The 19,900-nt window shown below is 40.8% G+C and overlaps 3 protein-coding genes across 6 annotated transcripts in view; 1 reads left to right on the top strand and 2 right to left on the bottom strand.

The window, feature by feature from the left end:
* Positions 1 to 327: 327 nt before the first annotated feature.
* tubgcp5 (tubulin gamma complex component 5) lies at positions 328 to 9,306 on the bottom strand. 4 transcript variants are annotated; one of them, XM_081718268.1, is made up of 23 exons: positions 8,688 to 9,305; positions 8,428 to 8,481; positions 8,211 to 8,319; positions 8,026 to 8,122; positions 7,852 to 7,931; positions 7,422 to 7,557; positions 7,049 to 7,166; positions 6,563 to 6,652; positions 6,230 to 6,323; positions 5,616 to 5,880; positions 5,294 to 5,496; positions 4,901 to 5,016; positions 4,277 to 4,584; positions 3,958 to 4,156; positions 3,510 to 3,698; positions 3,160 to 3,342; positions 2,961 to 3,045; positions 2,719 to 2,839; positions 2,378 to 2,529; positions 2,104 to 2,229; positions 1,839 to 1,927; positions 1,543 to 1,643; positions 328 to 887 (listed from the first exon to the last, which is right to left on the bottom strand). In XM_081718268.1, the coding sequence occupies exons 1-23, from the start codon at positions 8,819 to 8,821 to the stop codon at positions 841 to 843; spliced, it is 3,096 nt and encodes a 1,031-aa protein (XP_081574394.1). In that variant the 5' UTR covers positions 8,822 to 9,305; the 3' UTR covers positions 328 to 840. The 4 variants fall into 4 exon arrangements, with proteins under 4 accessions (XP_081574394.1, XP_026861430.2, XP_081574395.1 ...); XM_027005629.3 differs by having other exon boundaries at positions 4,316 to 4,584; XM_081718269.1 differs by lacking the exon at positions 8,688 to 9,305 and having other exon boundaries at positions 8,211 to 8,278.
* Positions 9,307 to 10,155: 849 nt separating this feature from the next.
* Positions 10,156 to 14,728, top strand: chst7 (carbohydrate (N-acetylglucosamine 6-O) sulfotransferase 7). The gene is made up of 2 exons (XM_027005589.3): positions 10,156 to 11,485; positions 13,651 to 14,728. The coding sequence occupies exons 1-2, from the start codon at positions 10,228 to 10,230 to the stop codon at positions 13,656 to 13,658; spliced, it is 1,266 nt and encodes a 421-aa protein (XP_026861390.2). The 5' UTR covers positions 10,156 to 10,227; the 3' UTR covers positions 13,659 to 14,728.
* slc9a7 (solute carrier family 9 member 7) overlaps positions 14,715 to 19,900 on the bottom strand; it is a 36,829-nt gene continuing 31,643 nt past the window's right edge. The window contains exon 16 of the mRNA XM_035524100.2: positions 14,715 to 17,737. Coding sequence (XP_035379993.1) covers positions 17,486 to 17,737 — 252 coding nt within the window. The 3' untranslated portion in view covers positions 14,715 to 17,485. The remainder of the gene's footprint in view (positions 17,738 to 19,900) is intronic.

Here is a 19,900-nt window from a genome sequence, read left to right as displayed (position 1 = left end):
TTCAACAGGAAACTCCAGCTACACATACGGCGTCCGCTAGGGGGCGTTCAGGAACAGTCAGAAAGGTTCACACCTTTCGACACACAAACTACTACGTATTAAACTTTATATGAATTAACACACTACAAAATTTAAAACCAAAAACAAAGTGTGGATGCTCCTAGACTGAGCAGTGTACATTTGGTGAGAAACTTAAATATCAGACAAAAATGTTGCACTTATTTAACCATATTTAAATAGATTTGCCAAGACATGACTGGGGTCCAGATTTTTACTAAAATACATTTAAATGAGAAAATGTTGAAAAAAAGATACAGGAGCATGAAATATTTTTAGCCTTGTGTCATTTATTGTGCACAAATTGGCAGTGAAAAAAAACTAAATACATAAAGGCTAAGAATGAGATGATATATTAAATACTTATGTCTATGTTAAATGTGGCAAATTATTTCAGTTTCACTGAATAATGCACCAGATATTTAACATTCTTGTGAGTTTTTGTTTTGTTTTACAGGACTCAACATTGACCATGCAACTGACTTAAAAGTGAATTGACTTCACTCAAGTGAAAAACAGAATGTAAACCATCTCAGAGCAAAGAGACTGTAGTGTGAAAACTTACATATGTTTCACCTGGTTTCCCACATCTTAAATAAACATAAATGAAGCTAAATTATAGACTGAAGGGCTGTTTGGTGACATTGTGAATCTCCCATGTACCATGAAGTCAGACTTCTTGTTTTAGACAAGCAAAACAACAAAAAGCACAGATGTAGTCATACAGTACGATAGCAGGGTTTGCAGACTGGACAGCATGCTGTGCTTGTGGTGAAAAATCTTCTAGCATTGCTCGAAACCAGCCATCAGAGATACAGCCAGGGACTCCACTGGAGGGAAAAGGTACAATTAATGAACAATACTTACCAATCCCATTTGCCCTGCCCTCACCCAGTGCTTTTCTGGTGTCAAAAACACCCTGTGCTTCTCATATTTTAGAATTTCAAAATATTTCTTTTTGTCATTGGAACCTCCTATGTACTATTCTACATACAACCTTCTACAACTATTTGCTGTCAATAAAGGAAATCCAAGCTCATTGTCAAAGTTAATACACAAGATTAGTGCTCTTACATATTATATTCAAGAGAGCTGTTTCTTTGATTAAAGCACTTTGAATGACCTCAGTGTATGAAATAGTGCTATCTAAATAAAGTTGTCTTGCCTTTCCCTGACATAGCTACTATCCCTGACCCAACCATTTATTTTACATTTTAATAATAAACAAGTGTTTTACCTAAAATGCATTTTCTATTAACCAATTGTTTTTTCTTGTTGTATCTCCACATAAAGTCACCAAACTGCAGGAACAAGGTCTTTTCTCATTGTTATTTCTGGCAGAGGACCTACAATCCCTTCAGGTGGGTTTGGAAAAACTCCCCATTCCTGATTTATAGCACTGTATGTAGCGCCCTTAAAGACAAAACAATGAACTGGTGCAAAAAGAGGAAGCAGTAAAGCACAGCAGTACAGAAGTAGACTTACAATGAGGAAACGATCCCCTGCAGACAGCTTTGTTCAGAATGGTCACCAAGAACATGTGACAGTTCTTGAAATCTGACTCCATTTTGTCAATAGATTCAATTCTGAGATAGACAATTAAGACATACTTTGAGCAAAGTACACTCTATAGAACGGAAAAAAAATAGATTAAGGCATACATGTAGACAATTTGATTGTCTGCAATATGCGTATGGTTTTGATTATATATAATTTTAATATTTTTAGGAAAATTACAAGGTCAATTATGCTGCACATTGGAGATGTCAAATATAACTCACTTCCATGCTCCAAAGCCAGCCTGCCATCGGTCAGAGAAGATGAGAACCAAATTAAGGACCTTCATGATGGCTTCTTTGACAAAACTGACCTGCAAGGACAGGATAACAAATTCTATACTCAAGTATTATGCAAGCACAATTAGAAAAGAGATATCACTGGAGAGAGGGGGTTGGGTGGGTGTGTGTGTGTGTGTGTGTGTGTGTGTGTGTGTGTGTGTGTGTGTGTGTGTGTGTGTGTGTGTGTGTGTGCACGCGCGTGTCCAACCTTCTCTCGGAGCAGGCAGCGGTCATGGATGGTGGACAGATATCTGTAGTGGATTTTGATGAGCTGGTCCAGGTCCTTTGCCTCCTGCACTTGATGCTGAAATTCCAATCCTGTGCTGTGTAGAATCTAAAAATAAATGGAGCAAAGACTATCTAATATTAATTAGTTTGATCATTTACACCTGTTGGCCATTTGCCAGGATTATGGATACAATAAACATAAATAGAAAAACAATGTGAATCTCCACAAGTCCACTCCGATGTGAAACACCCACCCGGGTCATAATGTAATTGTGCAGACTGTTAACAAAATGCATTAGCTTGACCCTTAGTAGCACCATCCTGTGGATCTGCTGGTTTATAGGTTCTTTGGCAGTGTACTCTTCAGAGGGCCCTCCTTCATGGATTTTAGCAGCTACTGTCAAGTCTGTGGAGAAATAACATTTTTAGCAGACACAAAATCAGGTGACCTACAACCAGAGCTATTTCTGCTAGATACATCACTATACAACTTTCCAAAATCTAAAACACAGTGCCTCTGAAAATCCAATGTGACCTTTAGCATGAGAAACAAAGCTGTATGGGGAAAAATGAACAGCTGTTTACTATTACTTACCACTGAATCTCAAAGTGTCAAGACTATATTTAGCCCATTTTATTTGTAAAAGGAGCAGGAAGACCTGATTGTAGATTTTCTGACACTCAGAACTAATCACAATATCTACAGGCCATGGAACCTGGTAGGGAAATATAATTATGTTAAATAACTATAACTTGCAAAGACAAATGGTCTAATGATCCAAGTAGCTACAATTAGTAGCTGAAATTCAAACCTTAAAAAAAATTAGGTTATTTTACCTTGTAACTCAAAGTAAGGCCATCAAGGTTATTAATTGGCTGTTTCTTCCTTGTGGGATCAACTGTCTCCAGGAAAATTGACAATCTGTAATATCAGCCACAAGACATGCCAGTTAAGCACAAAAGGTAATTATACTTATATCTAAAATTCTAAAATCTCTAAGAGCTTCAAAACTGTTAAAGTCACCACGGGTAATACCGGTTGCTGTCCTCTGGGTGGCGCTGTCCCACAGCCTCCTGTAGCTGTACATTGAGGAATGCCAGCTGCTGCCAGCTCTCCTTCTCAAGTACCTTGTCAAAGATGGCTGTGTAGAAATCATACATTGTATCACCAGCCTCCAACAGGAAATAGTTTCTCATAGCCTGAAGGTATCCCAGTAGCCTGAAAAAAAATAAATTAGATCATTAAAATTAAGACATGAAATCAGACAGTGATCCCAAAACAAACGACATCAAAAACTCAGCTACGCTGGGTCACTGTTTCAAGCAGCATAATTTACACAGGTTGTATTAAAAACCCACAGATGTACAGTTGGCAAAACAGCTTACCTGTAGTCCTTTTTGAGAGTTCGCATGAGGTTGCCACAGCACTCGATGTACCTCCTCTCAATGTGTGGATAGAGGCAGGAGCGCAGGGTGAGCTCGAACGTTTGGCATGTCACTGACTCGGATGAACGGTCCACAATCACGTCGCTGCCAGAGAACTTCTCATGAAAGTCTTTCTGCTCCAAATACAACCTAAGGACAATTAGAAGACATTCAAAGAAACATGTTATAATGTGAACTAAACATCTGAACTAAAAAGCTTACATCAGTTTATAATTTGTCTATCATTAATAATAATAATAATAATAATAAAAAATGTAACCATGCGTTTCAATCTCAAATTCTTTGTATGGATTTTTCACGTCCCTTCATAGAATGTACAGTATGAATTCAAATCCCATAGCATGATCTGATGTAATCTCCTGAAGTGCTCTGGGCTAGATTAGATCACCTGGCAAAGTTAATAGCTAGCAGGGGGTCATGGATGTCATCCAGCTCCAGGTGGCGTGCTACAATGGACTGCATCTTAATAAGGCTCCTTTTGGTAGCTTGTTGCTCAGATACCGTATCCATAGGGGACTCTTCACCACGGCGCAGACGTGTCTGCACTGATTCCAGGAAGAGCGTATAAAGACTTTTCCTTTCAGCATCTGAAATACACACACACACAAAAACTGACCATCGTGCATAGTTAGGCATAACATATCATTTATCATCAGAGATGATAGTGCTGTATAAGAGATTAGTACAGTTGAACAAATTAAGAATACTTATGCTGCATTTAGGACCCCATTCCAATCTTGTCTGACCTCTGGAGGAGCTGTCAGCTGGTTCGACCTCCTTGCAGTCCAGGTTCTTCAGCAGCTGCATGGACTTGCCCGCCATGATGATCTGCTTGAGGACAGGCTTTAGAAAGGAGACCATGGTATGCTGTCTGCTGCTGGAGCTCTGCTCTCCCCCCGAGCTCCCGCTGGCTGCCTCACTCAGCCTCTCCTCGCTCTCTATTGTCTCCGACACACTGTACAGTGTATAGGTGGCATACCAGAAGTCCCTGTGGTTCACCGGTACGTCCTTGTTCCTGATGGACATGTCCCAAGGCTTAGTTAGATTAAGTTTCTTTAGTTGGTAATGGCTGTTTTTGGAAGGTGTCTACAAAATACTCTGGAACTGTAAACTATTTTTAACAAAGTATAAACTCAGAACTCAAAAAGAAGTGTTGCTTGAACTTATTGTCACAGATATAAGTATTTCCTGACTTTTAGGGCCCTTTAAGGAGAGAAACTTGTGGCAACATCGACAGTGTCTTCTGCAGTCTTTTAGATTTACAGCTTTTAGGTGATGTAGATAAGAACAACTTAAATATACAGTATGTGTCCTCCCTAGGATTGTTTTACCTCTGGATTATAAACTCTTTGGCTGGGTCAAACAAATGTCCATGAACAATCCATTCATCCACTATCTCAAGATATGGCCTGACTGTTTCTACCCATAGAGAGAAAAGGAGCGCCACCTGGTGAAAGAGAGGGGAGTTTGACATCACAGAGTTCATTTGCAACCTTCAGTTTATTTCTTTGTATAGCAGTAATACATGTGCTATACTAGTAAAATGCTAAAATCAGTTAAGGGTTACCAAGCATAAAGAAATCACTTAACAACAAATATGCACAGACCAATACAGCCATATTAGTTTTTCCCTTGAGGACAAATCCTAAAATTTGTTTTTGAGAAGTAATTCAATGTTAAAAGGCACACTTGGTTAATAAAATAATTTACATATGTAAACTTACAGATTGCTCTGAAGCTTCACCCACACTGTCATACTCAATGATGGCCTTGTAGAGGGTGTTGAGTAAGTGTGAGGCACGTACTACGTTTGGGGTGGCGGGGGGGACTTCAGCCACCCCCGTGCAGAAAACCCTATGCAGCACAGTGATTTGAGACAGGTGCAGGCTGAGGCGTTCCAGTACAGAGGACAAAGTTACCGTTTCATCTACACACAGAACAGGGAAAATGCCAATCAGCAACATGCAGGAAAAAAGGTAATTTTTAAGGCTGAACCCATGACATCATAAAACTACTTATTATGTATGAAAAGAAAATACATGTTACCTTTGCCAATGATATCTCGCTCAATGGCAGTGATCTCTTCCTTGAAGCTGGCAAAGTATTTATACAGTGCCCACACAAAGGCTTGATAGGTTCTGAATGGGGGCTCTGAGCTCTTCCGGGAGGAAGAAGAGGAAGATGAGGAGGAGTTGAGCCCAGGAGGACATGGCTCTGCACTGTGGCCAGTAACCTCATCAATAAACCTCTGGAGGCGGAAAACTGCTTGGCCATAGGCTGCTACATGCTCCAGTACTGAGCGCAGACAATTCTGTATCATAGACAAGAAGGCATTCGTGCACACACACACGCACGCACGCACAGACACACACACACACACACACACACACACACACACACACACACACACACACACACACACACACACACCCATCTCAACCCACATTAAAAAATTCAGAACGTTTAACCAAAGACAAGACTACTGTAAGGCCTAAGAAGATGAAAACAGTCACTCTGTCCTCCTTTCTCACTGCCTGGACATAATGACGGTTCTGAGATATTTCACTTTGACACTTTAGGATCTCCAAGGGATTGAAAAAAAAATGTTCTATGCATCCTTCTGAAAAATTAATACAAAAGAAAAAATTATTTTTGCTCACACTGGTCAAGTGGGTGACAACCACATCATTCCTCACGCTCACTTTGCCGTCGTGGTGCTGAAATATGAAAAGCCTCTTTACCCCTGATAGGAGCCTCAAAAGACAAATGAAAGTAAACAAGGTTAATGGTGGCACTCTCATTTGCCCACATGCTAAGCAAAACAAAGGTATGGACTACCACTGGGATTCAGAAACCTACTACATTAAAACTGGTAGCACTCATTAAAAAGATATTCCACAGCAATTTTTTTCTTATTTCTTATAAATGAATTCCTTTTTGCATTTTCAGGTACTGGACTGCAACAAAATGTAAACAACATCTTTCAGACTTACCATAAAGTCTCCCGAATTACTTGAGTTTCTGTGACAAAAGCCTTTTCTTCAGGAAGGTAGAGTGGGTCAGTGTTGTACAGATGTTGATCCCTGCACAGAAAGATAGAACTGCTATTCTTTCATTATACACAAACAATGGCTTAAATATGAATCAAACGGATCTTTCCATTAGGTTTTTAACAACAAAAGCATACACACTCAATGCATTAGATACTGACTAAACATTAATTTAATATTCGAGGTTTTTAGTAGAGTTTTTTAAAAGTGCATTTGCTATCTTTTGTGTTTTATAATACTTTTTCAAGGCACCAAATCACTAAACAAAGCCAACAGTTCAAACAGACACCAGTTGATCATAGATTATTTTATACCATGATCTTGGATTAGTTTATCCATTTCTAATAATGATAAAGAATAAAAAAAATAAGTTAGAGGTTTGAAAATCAAAATAATGATAGAATACTGTGTGTCCTGGCTTTGTCTCACCAAACATTGAGCAGGTTGGAATGAAGATGGAGGCTGTGTGGAAAACGGGGTGAGTGAGGAACCCAATATGGTGTCACAACTTGCAGCTCCAGCCAAGCCCTGGCATCCGGTTCACCCACTATAAAAACAAGTTCATGAATTGCATGAGCATCACAAAGACACACAATGTTTAAATTGCGCATTGTGCAGTGTTTTATCAACATATAATAAAATGAAACAAAACATTTTTTTATAAATAACCTGTGGGAAAATTCCAAGTGTCTTAATATGTGCTGCACTAAAGCCTTTCTGGAGCATGCAAGAAGCTTTTCATGTAATCTTAAACAGCTAAGAGAGTCTAGTGTAATTACTACCACCCATACTGTGTTCTTACCAGTCCACGTCACTTGCACTGTCTTACTGGTCTGTTCCTGATCTTCCTGTGGTGTTCTGTCCACCTGTATCCCAGAATCCTCTCTGCTGAGGAGTTGCTGACTTTCCTCCTCCTCACTCTCATCTTCTGACCACTCCTGTAAAGCCATAATTTATACTTTGTCAGTTATTTTAGACAAACATATATAGATATGGATCAGGCCAATACACATTCAGCTTACTCTAAAAACATGTGAAATTATCTTATTTTATTTTAGGTTTCCTTGGGTAAAAGAACCTTTTATTAATAGTATAATAATTATATCTTAAATGAGTAAAACTAACCACTGGTACCAGCACTAGGTATCAGGCACTTAAGATTCAGTACAAGATATCAGTTTTGCCTATAAGCAACAGGTGAAAGAAAGAAAAAAAAAGAAGTTTGTACTCACTGGAGTGTCTGGAAAAGGACCAATGTCAATGTCTTCCCCTTCCATTAAATATTTAGCCCAGTCGAAACTGTCTTCTTTTTCTGCATTGAAAATAATTTTGTTTGACAGTTTAAAATATTGCTCCTTCTGCAGTCTGTACATTAGTGCAAAGGCATTGTGAGTATGAAAACTCACCTGATTCTTTCAGGCGGGGCCTTTCACTGTAATTTGTATTAGAAGGTGAATCAGACAGAAAGAGTAATAAGGCCAGGATACTGTGGTGGATATCAGTCTGTATAAATCAGACGGGAAAGGCAAAATTCAGTATATGTATTTAGTAGTATGACATAGTGCAATAATATTGTCTTACATTATCTTACCATGGTGCCCTCAGTATTAGGTAGAGGTGAATTCAGGAATTCCTTAGTTAGTCTCATCCAGCTGTCTGCTTTACATAAGTCAGAGTGCACCATAAGTTTTTCATAGATTCTGAGGAGCAATAAGCAGTTAATAAAATTTTACCTTTTAGAATTCAGAAAATAGAACCAGAAAAACTGAATATGAATATGGAAAGCAGAACTAAAATCAAGTTCTTACCCATTTATTGAGAGCTGTACTTTATGGCTGCTCACATCTAGAAAATGGTGAAACCTATGCAGTGTTGGGAGATAGGTGCTTCAGTAAGATCAGCTATACTTAGCTATAGCTAGAGTCCAAACTAGCAACAGCTGGCAGAATTGCAGATTTAGAGGGAAAATATCATTTCTGAAAGTAATATGAGAACCTAAAAAGATAAACATCAGAGTACCAAATGGCTTGATAGATAGGGTACAAGCATATTGTACAAATATTCTCACCTGAAATTTGACCAAGCAAATTTGAGAGCCATTTGGAAATTTGGGTCTTCTTCGTCTGGAATTCCACTCAAGTGCATTATAAGTTTCCTCACCTCTTTGTCCAGTTCTTTTTCGAATTTGGTCCAGTGTGCCATTCTTATCCTGAGTGATCTAGTCAGCTGGCTAGCTAACGCGTCTAACGGTCGGGCACTACTTCAACCACTAGTCATGCAAAATTATACAATAAAAAGCTAGGTTAGCTATCTAGCGATCCAACTTAAATTCAAAATAAATTACCTCTACCTTTACTAATCTGTCGCCTCCCCACATATGATGCCTACCTTTAACTGTTTAAAACTAGCTAGCTAGCTACTTATGCTAACTGTTGAACTTGGTAGTAGCTGACATAACTAGCTAGACTAGATAGTGGGTTACCAACAACCTAATTTTAGCTTTAGTTATCTCGCTTGCAACTTAACCTCTAGCTAGAAAACTACATTGCGAATAACCTCAACACCTCAGGTTCCACTGAATCGATATAATGAACTCATGCTAACTAGGGGTTTTTTTTAATTTATATCGCACTGGTATAAATGGAATCCCAGTTCTCGCTCTTGTCGCTTGATTGTTATGGTGCTACTTCTGTAGTTGAACACATCAATGTTTAGTATCTCTTTATCGCCATCTACCGTCTATAATCCGGTTATTGCGTTCACTCTGGACTCAAAACATGGCGCACATGTAGAGCGTTAGGCCAGAGGAACACACACACGCACACACACTCTCTCTCTCTCTCTCTCTCTCTTTCTCTCTCATAGACACACACACAGTCTCTCTCTTTCTCTCTCTCTCTCTCTCTCTCTCTCTCTCTCTCTCTCTCTCTATCTATCTATATATATAGAGAGAGAGAGAGAGAGAGACTGTGTGTGTGTCTGTGAGAGAGAGAGACTGTGTGTGTGTCTGTGAGAGAGAAAGAGAGAGAGAGTGTGTGTGTATATATAAGTTGTAAATTAGGCCTACTGATTTACCACAGAAGCCAGATATAGTGGAATTACAAAAATTAAGAGGACCTGGAGGTGATGGTCTGTGGAATGATCATATTTTAATCATAGACGTTATTCAAAAATGTAGTAAAATAGAAAGTAGAATAGGGTCCAGTAGAAATGAATATTGTTTTACATATATTTGGCCCAAATTTATGGACACTTTAAAAACACCATTCTCGACCAATTGTATATATGTATGATTACTAGTTAAGAGCTTTAACACAGCTTTAGTCACAGCTTTAACATGTATTAATTTACTGCGCTAATATTCATTACTTCATATAGCTTTAAAGTATTTTTAGCAGACTCTCTAATCTGTGTCGAGTGCAGTGATGTTCTGCGGACATGTGACATGAGCTCTTATTTTGAATGGTGGGCAGTCCCCCGTCCCACTCCGACCCCCGCCCCGCCCCGCCCCCACCCTCCAAACACTGCTGAAGCTGTCGTAGGTGTTCATACAGGGGCGCCAAATCTCGTTGGGCAGATCGCCGGGACAAGCGACGTTTTCTGGAGAAATGAAGAGGAAGCTTCAGAAGAAGTATATAATTCTAATTCTTGGGTATTCTGTAGTTCTACTTCTCATTCCATATGTATTAGATTACCGGAGTAAATCGTCTCAGGTTAAACATGGATTGCAACAACAGAGATGTCCTGATTTGGAAAACACAATGGCACTATGGAATAACGGGGACAGATTGGGCAACTCAAACGAGACGACGGAGGACAATGGCAACAGGAGCCAGTCGAAATTACACATATATGTGCACGCTACGTGGAGGACAGGGTCTTCCTTTTTAGGAGAATTATTTAACCAGCACCCCGATGTATTTTATTTATATGAACCAATGTGGAATATGTGGCAAGCTCTCTATCCGGGAGACGCTGGTAGTCTGCAAGGAGCAGTCCGGGATATGATGAACTCACTTTTCCGTTGTGATTTCTCTGTTTTAAAACTCTACGCGGGGGCAGCCAATATAAGTACGTCTTTTATTTTTGGGTGGAAAACTAACAAGGTTATTTGCTCAGAGCCTCTCTGTAATGCATATAAAAAGCATGACATAGGATTAGTTCAGGGGGATGTCTGTAGTAAGTGCAAACCAAGAGACATCAAAGAATTGGAGAGAGAATGTAAGAAGTATCCTGTAGTAGTCATTAAGGACGTGAGGGTCCTAGACATCGGTGTTCTGGTGCCGTTGATGCGAGACCCGACGCTTAATCTACAAATTATACAATTATTCCGAGATCCGCGGGCAGTTCACAACTCACGGTTGAAATCAAAGCTCGCACTGGTCAAAGAAAGCATACAGGTCCTCAGAAGCAAGAAACAGACTGATAAATATAAACGCCTTCTCGTCCCCAACAACAGGGTGAATCGCGCTGAGAATTATGTAGCCAGTGCAATGGAGCTGATATGCGACAACTGGTTGAACGACATGTTGCTCGTTATGAACGCTCCCCCGTGGGTAAAACGAAACTACATACAGATACGATATGAAGATTTGGTCTTGCATCCCGTGGAGGAATTACAGAGGCTGTATCGTTTTTCAAACCTCACGATATCTCCTGCTTTGGAGAAGTTTGTACTGAACATGACGCACGGACAAGGCTATTCTTCAGACAAACCTTTTCTCATATCTTCGAGAGACGCAAAAGAAGCCATATTTGCCTGGAGAGAACGCCTGAATGTTGAGCAAATTAATCAAGTTGAAGCCTACTGTAGTGAAGTGATGCGTCAATTGGGCTACCAGAAAAGAAACCTGGATCAGACATACAGTAAGAAAACCTCACTACGACACCAGACTCATCCTTTCATATAAAAGATCTTGCCAAACCAAAAAGCAAAACATAGTGGATGATTTAATTTGGATTTTGACCATAGAACAATACCGCAAATGTCGCTTCTAACAATAATGAATAGATTAGACTGATTTTCTACCAGTAGAATTGCACAGTCTAACTGGATTCCACTTCACACTAAGCCATGAGACTGTCGCAGCTATATATGAGTCAGTCAGTGTTCTGCCATGAGCACACAGATTATTAGTAGGCTATAAGAACACTGATCACATCTTGGCTTCACAAAGTCTATTTAAAAAAAAAAAAAAGAAAAAAAAAAGAGTATCACATTGAACATTATCTCAAGCATAGCACTAAACCAGGCTTTATACTTTGAGTTTCACAGTTTTATAAGTCCTTAATTACAACATTCTTCGTTGATCGCGTTTTAGAAGAGGTAGCTCCATAAAGCATTTTTGGATTTCCGGGCCAACAACCCAAGAAGAGCAGGTCTGACGTAACGTTGACAAACGCTTTGATAGAAAAAAGGAAGCAACATAGCGGAACAGAGACAAATACGAGACAGCATTGTGTTCTTATATACGTGTATATATAAAGTATTTCACTGGGAACTGCATATTTGCAGTGGGCAATATACTTTTTATTTGACTATGTTTTTAATGTAAAATGAAGTAGTGCCCTCTTTACAAAAAGATGTGGACAAAATAATTGTATGAGTAAGTTAAACATCTAATCTTCAGGACAGATTATGCAAAAGCGTAAAAAAACAGTAAAACACTTAGTCGACCTTAATGATTGGGTTCATCATTGCCTTGCTCACGTTTTGTAACCTAGCAAAGTGACGCCGCTTGCAAATGTTCGCATAGTAGACGGCCACAGAGCAGCTGAATGTGTCAGCAATTTCACATTCACCGTTTACAGAGTTCATAACACAGCAGCAAGATGTTTCTGCTGTTCACAAGCTTTAGAAGTGAATCTCACACGCAGTCCTTGCTCACTTCTCTTAATTCAGCAAAAACCAATAGAATCAGTTTATGATGATAAGCGCAGCAACCGGTTTACATACTTTTATGTTCCATCCAGCCGGGTTGAGTGAAATCAAAATACCTTTGCCGTGACAAAACTACTATTCACGTAGATTTAGTGCGACCATGTTGATGGCTAGCAAGGTTTCCGAGTCTAAGCAGTCCATTGCAAGGCAAATAAATGTAAAGATCGCAATGAGCTGCAGGTCATCTTGGCGAAGGCTGGTGCCAGCCGTCACTGGGCTCGTGTCGTGTCAGCTCGGACTCCTGGCCGAATGGAGTTTTATTTCTTTGTTTGTTTACTAATCTGGCACACAAAATACAGTCATGCCTACAGTTATTTTATTAGTATTATTTTTATTTTTAAGTGTGCCTTACTTTAGCACAGTAAATTATTTTTAAAATGCTCAGTTGCTGATTCAGTGACGTTCCTGGTATCTGTTATAAATATACCATTTTATTTGCTATTTAATTTACCTAGAAACTGATTAGCCATTAGCCACCTTTAAAACGTAGCTGTGATTGTTAGTCCAGTTGTCGAGGTTTTAACGGTAACTGAAGCCATTTTGGGCTATGAATGTAAATTCTGGGGAGGGTCAGAATAAGGCCCCAATTCACCACCAGGCCCAAATTTCCCAAGGGAAATGGGAAATGGCATGAACTCACACATTCCTGCGATGACACGTGGCTGAACCGCGCTCCTTTGGGGCTGTTCAACTCTTGGAGTACTACTCCATTTTCTAAGGGGAGTGACACTTATAACACCAAACAGTTACACAGTTTCCTTTCTATTGTTACTTAATTTAATTAACAGCCATGGCAGTGCTTTTGGACACAGTCAACACAAATAATTCTTCTCACCATACAGAAATAAAGCGGCTGGTCTGCTAAATGTCGCCAAACCTACACAAGTTTATATTATAGGAAATCTAAAAGTAACAATAGTCTGAAAGGCATCATTATGGGTCTGTTGGTGCATGCTAGTGTACTTGTTGCATACAGTACTTCTGGTACAACTGCAACTTGGTGAATACAGATTCTGATTCAGGAGCCAGTACAGCAGCTAATAACAGTAATAATGTGAACTTTATCTGGATTTGTCTCTCTTCATTTCAGGGGCTTGAGGAGGAGGACAGAGAGAACAGAGCTGAGGTGGGAGGTGGACAGAAGCTGCAGTGGTAGATGTGAAGACAGACACTGAGCTGCTGGGAACTCATGTGCAATTCCTTTCTAGGATAGGCCTCCATAGCTGTGGGGGTGGAGCCAGAGAGTAAGCAGCCTACCATAGCTGTGGGGGTGGAGCCAGAGAGTAAGCAGCCTACCATTGCTGTGGGAGGCGGAGTCAGCGAGATAGAACTGTTGTGTGGGCCAAGAAACCCCCAGGTCTCAGATGATGCTGACCAAAATCCCCTACAAGAAAACACACTAACAGTGACCTTGAGATAGAACATAAGATACAATAAGGTTACATAAATGGAAGGAGAGAGAGAACAGTGTGTCTGTGAGGGCAGAGAGGAATGTGTCCTGAAGGGTGTGTGTATGTGTGCACGCACTCATCCCGGGATGTTACACTGTTTACCTGTCCTCCTTTATGACGCACTACTGTGGGTGTCCCAAGAATTAGAGTAACCTATACATTCCTATAAACTGTTTCTTAAAAAAAGGCAAAATGCAGATAAGCATTCACAAACACTTCAGTTCCAGTGTGCAAGGACACACTAAATTCACTTATAGGGGGACAGATGCATAAATATAACTAAGGAGATAGTGCTCCCTTCTGACTCCAAACAACTGGAGTCTTCCCCTCTCTGTTGTGAAACTGTTTTGTAGCCAAATAAAATGCCTTAGTAATCACTGATTCACACCGTCCATTCCAAGCTGGAGTGGAGTCCAGCCTAGAGTGTATACGACACGCACAGTGTATGTTGGTTTAGACGCTTGAATGTTTAAACAGACAGTAGTTAGATCATGGCAGAAACGTGATTACATTATGCTCTAAATGGCAATGCTAACCTCTGTTGGCAGGGTGGCCTTTTGATCAACAGTGACAGTATTATCATTTCTTTCTAGTTACTTTCACAACAAGCCATGGTTGCCATCTTAGTGACCAACAACTATTTTGTTGACAAATTATTGCATCCTCTGTGAATAATATTTATGAATACACTTTGTAAATAAAGACATTTGTAGTAAACACTGACTTTTTATTTGATAACATAAAGCAAATCACTTATTATATTGCTTATGTAAACCAGTTCAATACAATGAATATTTTCAAAATGCACAATTGTCATACTACAATGCATACCAGTTGTCAAACAGGCCAAGTGCTTTTTAAAAATCTATAATAACAACAATAACAACAACAACAACGAACACTCCCAGAGCCATACAGGACATTTTGGTATATAGGTACATCAGATATTCAAAGCATCACCCTGCTTACAGATCTTTGTTTTTAAACAGAGACCGACATGCAGAACATAGCAGGTAATATATGGCAGCTACAGGAGAGTGGGAGCATAACTTGGACATATGTACAGATCTGTTCAGATTACGGTCAGGGAAACCAGCAATCAAACAAGGATAGTCAGTATACCTCAGAGCAGATGTAAAATCCCATGGGCCTGAAGCAGCTGTATATAGTCCCCAAAATCTCTAGCTGCAGCTGGGACCTGATCACCATTAAAGTGATGGGGCTGATTCATTCCACACCAGGAAATTCACTAGCTGAGTCACCAATTACAAAGTGCAATTATCTGCAACGACCTCTCAGCCCCTGCTGCGGCAGCCGTTCTCTGCTGAGGCGCAATTGTGGTCGGAATGTGCAATGTAGAGCCTATTGCCGCCATCCTTTTGTAGTGGCTTCCTTCAGCACATGCAGAGTGGGGGCGTTTTGGCAACAGTGCACGGCTGATAGGTGGTCATTGTCACAGTTTACTCCCAGGTGTGCGATAGTCTGGCTAGGTTCAGTCCAGGAAAGAAGCCATGATGTCATTCACCCATATTTTACAAAGAAAGGAGAGCACCTGATTTGACTAGACAGAAAATCAGGAGGTATGTAAGCCCAAAGTGTTTTCTTTCAGGGTTAATGTCTTAATCACAATTGATATTGCTTCAAGCAATTAATATTAAATTAAACAAAGTGGGCATCAATGGATGCATTGATGACAAAAATAATGATCACATTAGGAGCAGAACCAAACTGGCCTTACTCAGATTACTTTAAAGTCAGAAAGCCTGCATCATCTTAACTTGTGCTAAGCAGAGGATAATGCCAGGTTGGGTGGTTCTAGCTTTAAATCTATAGGAGCTCAAAAGATGGATTACTTCAAATGTTTCCTTTGAAACCAAATGTTATTAATCTGTTTAGACTCATCATTGGACTGAAAATGCACAAGTAACTAAACCTCACAGTGATCTTGAGTTCTAGCTGCTTCTTTAGGATGTGGGTGGTTTTTTTTAAAATAGGTATACAGAGTGTGATCCAGTGACAAACATGCCATCTACAATCTCACCAGTTACTTAAATTCCATGTTTCTGCTAAACATTTGGAGTATTTGGTCAGTTGCCCCTTTTGGATCATTCATATTGTGCTACTGGTCCACTCACCAGCCCCACTGCCTGCAGCGCCATTAGTTCAGCTCCAGCTGCTTTTGATCAGAATCAGCCCAGATCTGTGCAGATGCAGTGTGCTTAGAGCTCTGCTCCAGAACCAGGCAAGGTGCTCAGCTGGCTGCCTCCATTTCTGGACAGCTGTGTGCGCCTCAGAGGGCCTGCAACCCAGACAGCGAGAAGGCTGCAGACAAGCCACACTCTACAGGTCATCTTTATCATGGCTATAGTGGTCAGGCTTACAATGGGTCCAGAGATCATCTTTACAATGTCCTTAGTGGTCATATTAATAATGACTAGCAGTCACCTTTACAATGGCTGGCTCGAAAAGCAGCGGTGAATGACGTGCATAACACAACAGGGGCCATGACACAGGGGCGTCATCAGCGGGGAAAGACTGGGCAGAGTCCTGAATCACTGGCACCATGCCAACATCTAACAGTGCTCAAAACAACATAGCTGTGAGCCTCCATCATGTATGCTCTGAGCAGATATCTGCAGCCATAGTTTAATGTGTCTACACAGCAGTGACTAGGGGCGTTTTGCTTTATATATACAAACTGCAAAACACCATAGGCTAGCTGGAACAATGGAGCACAGAGACAATGTGTGAAGCTGGTGACTAAATCAGAAGACCACACTCACAACCAGATCCAAAGTATTGTTAAATTGGAAAAAGTAATTTGCATTTTAAAGCTGAAGATGCTGAAAGAGGGAAGTTTAATGGGTTAAAAATGCGTCCAACCAGAGTTAAGTATACTAAACCATCAGAGAAGTATTTGTATAGCGAAAAATAAACATCACTGAAACAGATGCCAATTATACATTGTAGCCAATTTGTGGGAGTCTGAGTGGCATATAGTGAATTGATACTTCAAAGCCTTCACTCTCCTCATTTGGTCAGACTTGCTATGGCTCTCCTACTAGAGGAAGTAGTTGGTTCTTTTGATTTTAGCAGCACTGTCATTCTGTATCGATGATGACACTCCAAGAACACCACTTTCTTCCATTTTACAGCAACTGCAACCAACCACACACCCCATATAACCTGCACTTAGAATGGCCAAAACTGTTCAACACTTTCCATAAGGGAGTTTCCTATTCTCTTTCAACATAAACAAAGAGAAACAGAGTTATCACAGTATGCAGCATCAGTCCTTGTGCCTGGGTGACCCTCAGACCGCCCAGGCCGCCACACCTTCTCCATCAGTCTCTCTGCCATTCACTTCCTTCGTCCTGGGAGCCTGGTCACATGGAGCGAAGCATCAGACAGGTGTCAAGGGCAGAGGGACGGCAGGCAAGGGAGCAGCAAGGGGAGGGCCAGGGGCGGGGCGGCTCAGGCATGGTCCTCAATGGGGAAAACCAGCCGCGTGCCGCGGCTCAGGAGCTCCTGCTCGTGTGTATCTGGCTCTCTCTCCAGTGCCTCCTCGGATGTGCTGCCGTCGCGCTTGCTGTCGGGGCCCCTGGTGCCTGACGACAAGGATGAGGAGGCCCCGTTAGCGGTGACGGCCGTGTCACCGTAGCTCAGGGTCAGCTCACCATCCGTCACTATGAGGTCAGAGTCAGCATCTGGCAGCTGCTCACTGTTCTGTGGACCACAGTGGCAAGTGGGTCATTAGGAGAGAGGGGTGGGGTGATCAGAGTGCACACACCCCCTCATAAGATTCAAGTTGCAAGTTTAGAACAAAGGCTCATCAACGCTGTAGAGACACACAAGAGCAGTGTAAAAAACTGAAGTAGATTTAGATCTTCTGACACGAGAAAACAAATACACGCGCACACACCCCTTTGTGAGAAAAATAACTAACATCTGTTTAATAACTTCTCTCAGCATGTCTGGCTGAAAGAGTCAACCAAGAATATCTACATACGTCTTTAGTTCTAAAACAGACATGTCCTCTTTGGTTAGATAGGGCAAAGGTTGGTCCGATTCAATTGTTGTGCATCAGTATGACCTTGATAGCAATTTACATAATTAAGGAGCTATTATACTCAAGAAATCTATGTGGTTTTTGGGATTTGTACTAAAATGAGTTTGCTCTGGCAAACTCATTTTAGAGTTTGAAGCGCTTTCCCTTTCATTTGAGAGGAGAGGATACACCGTTTTAGGTGAATCACTGTCAAAGAGGAGTCTTTTACAGGTCATTATAATTCATTTTTAAATTACAAATGAAAAATTTACCAAATGTCAAAAGAGACAAACATCAAAAGTGGAAATAAATGAAACTAGACAAAGAACGCAAACAGCAGCAATAAGTGAACCAGCAAAGTAGTAGCTACCTGTGCTGCATGTCCACTGGCAACACAAACACTGACCGCTCTTGGCAAAACAAAGGGGTAGATTGACATGCTGCGGACTGCAGGTTCACGTTCACACACGCACGCACGCACACAGGCCAACAACCTTACTATGTAATAAGTATGTCTTACTTGAGCTGTTAAGGCGTTCTAGTGAGAGGCAGCACATCAGGACAGGTAGATGGAGAAAGGGGGTGTGATTTACAGGCGAACTCCATGACAATGAAAAGCAAAAGCAGATGAGACACCGGAGGCTGGTGTGCATGGAAAGAGCGTCCAATTCAGTGAATGCTGACGAGATTTCAGAAACACAAAACGACACACACTGTGACGTGTTCTACTGCTAGCAGGAGTGGTGAGGGTGAAGATGTCACAAATAGCCAATTTTCAATAGTGAAAGATTTGTGTTTGCTTTTGTTTGTGCAGCGCCCTGTCCTCATGCACAGAAAAGGGCAGTGGTATGGTGGTGGAGGCTAGTGTATAGGGCCAGGCGATGTGGGCCGGCAGGACATTTAGCTCATTGTGCCCCAACAGCACAATGGAGGGCTGTGAGATGTTTGCGAAATCCTCCAAGCAGCCTCAGCTACAGTATCAGCATTGACATGAAAAGGGGAATTTGCCAGACGAAATCAAACTGTGACGGCACAGTGAATACCAGCGTTCTCCGCATCAGAGATGCCGGAATGTAATGGCTTGCAGGCCCACGGCCATCAGTGAGCCATCACTGAAAGTCTCCTTTCAGGCGGCAGACATGGAGGGCGTCTTCCTTCAGAATGAGCCAAGTTTAAAAACTTTCACTTTTGTGCCCATCTGTCATTCTCCATCTTTAATTCCAGTTTGATAAGAACATCAGCAGTCAGGCTATGGAAAAGAAAGCTGCCATTGAAGCACTCGCCGAACTCCACTTCCTTCAAACCAGAGGGCTCAGTGCAATGTTATGACATAAATGAATTTTCAGTAATCTCTCAAAAATAAAGCCAGTTAGTTATTCATGGTTTCCTCTACTCTTAAATGTGTTGACATAGGTGGCACTTATTAGTAGCACCAACTGGTATTTTAATGCAGTCACGCAACAAGTTCAGTTATAGAAATGGTCCATGGAGATGCAGAGTCAGGAGTAACTTAAACAGCAGACTGCAGCATGATGGGATGTGCCTCAGTACGCTCAGAACGCATCAATGCAAATATACATTTTAAAAAATGCATACAAATCTTGCATAAATGCCAATATGCAATTAATTTTGTTCTTTGAGACACTGACTTGGAACATAAACCACAGGAAGCAGCAGTAGTTTGACTTCCTAAAAGCATTCTAAGCATTAATGTTTTAACTAAAGTTTTAAATTTTTTGACTGTTAATCAAAAACCATACTATATTCTGTAAAAAACCTGATTAAAGTAAACTGATAGACAGCAACAGTATGTATTATTGACAGGATTCTGGTACTAGCTG

The sequence above is a fragment of the Electrophorus electricus genome, chromosome 7, assembly GCF_041902795.1.
Source record: "Electrophorus electricus isolate QZ-2024a chromosome 7, ASM4190279v1, whole genome shotgun sequence".
Taxonomy (NCBI): domain Eukaryota; kingdom Metazoa; phylum Chordata; class Actinopteri; order Gymnotiformes; family Gymnotidae; genus Electrophorus; species Electrophorus electricus.
Note: the sequence above shows the minus strand (reverse complement) of the source record. Positions and strands in the feature narration are given on the sequence as shown.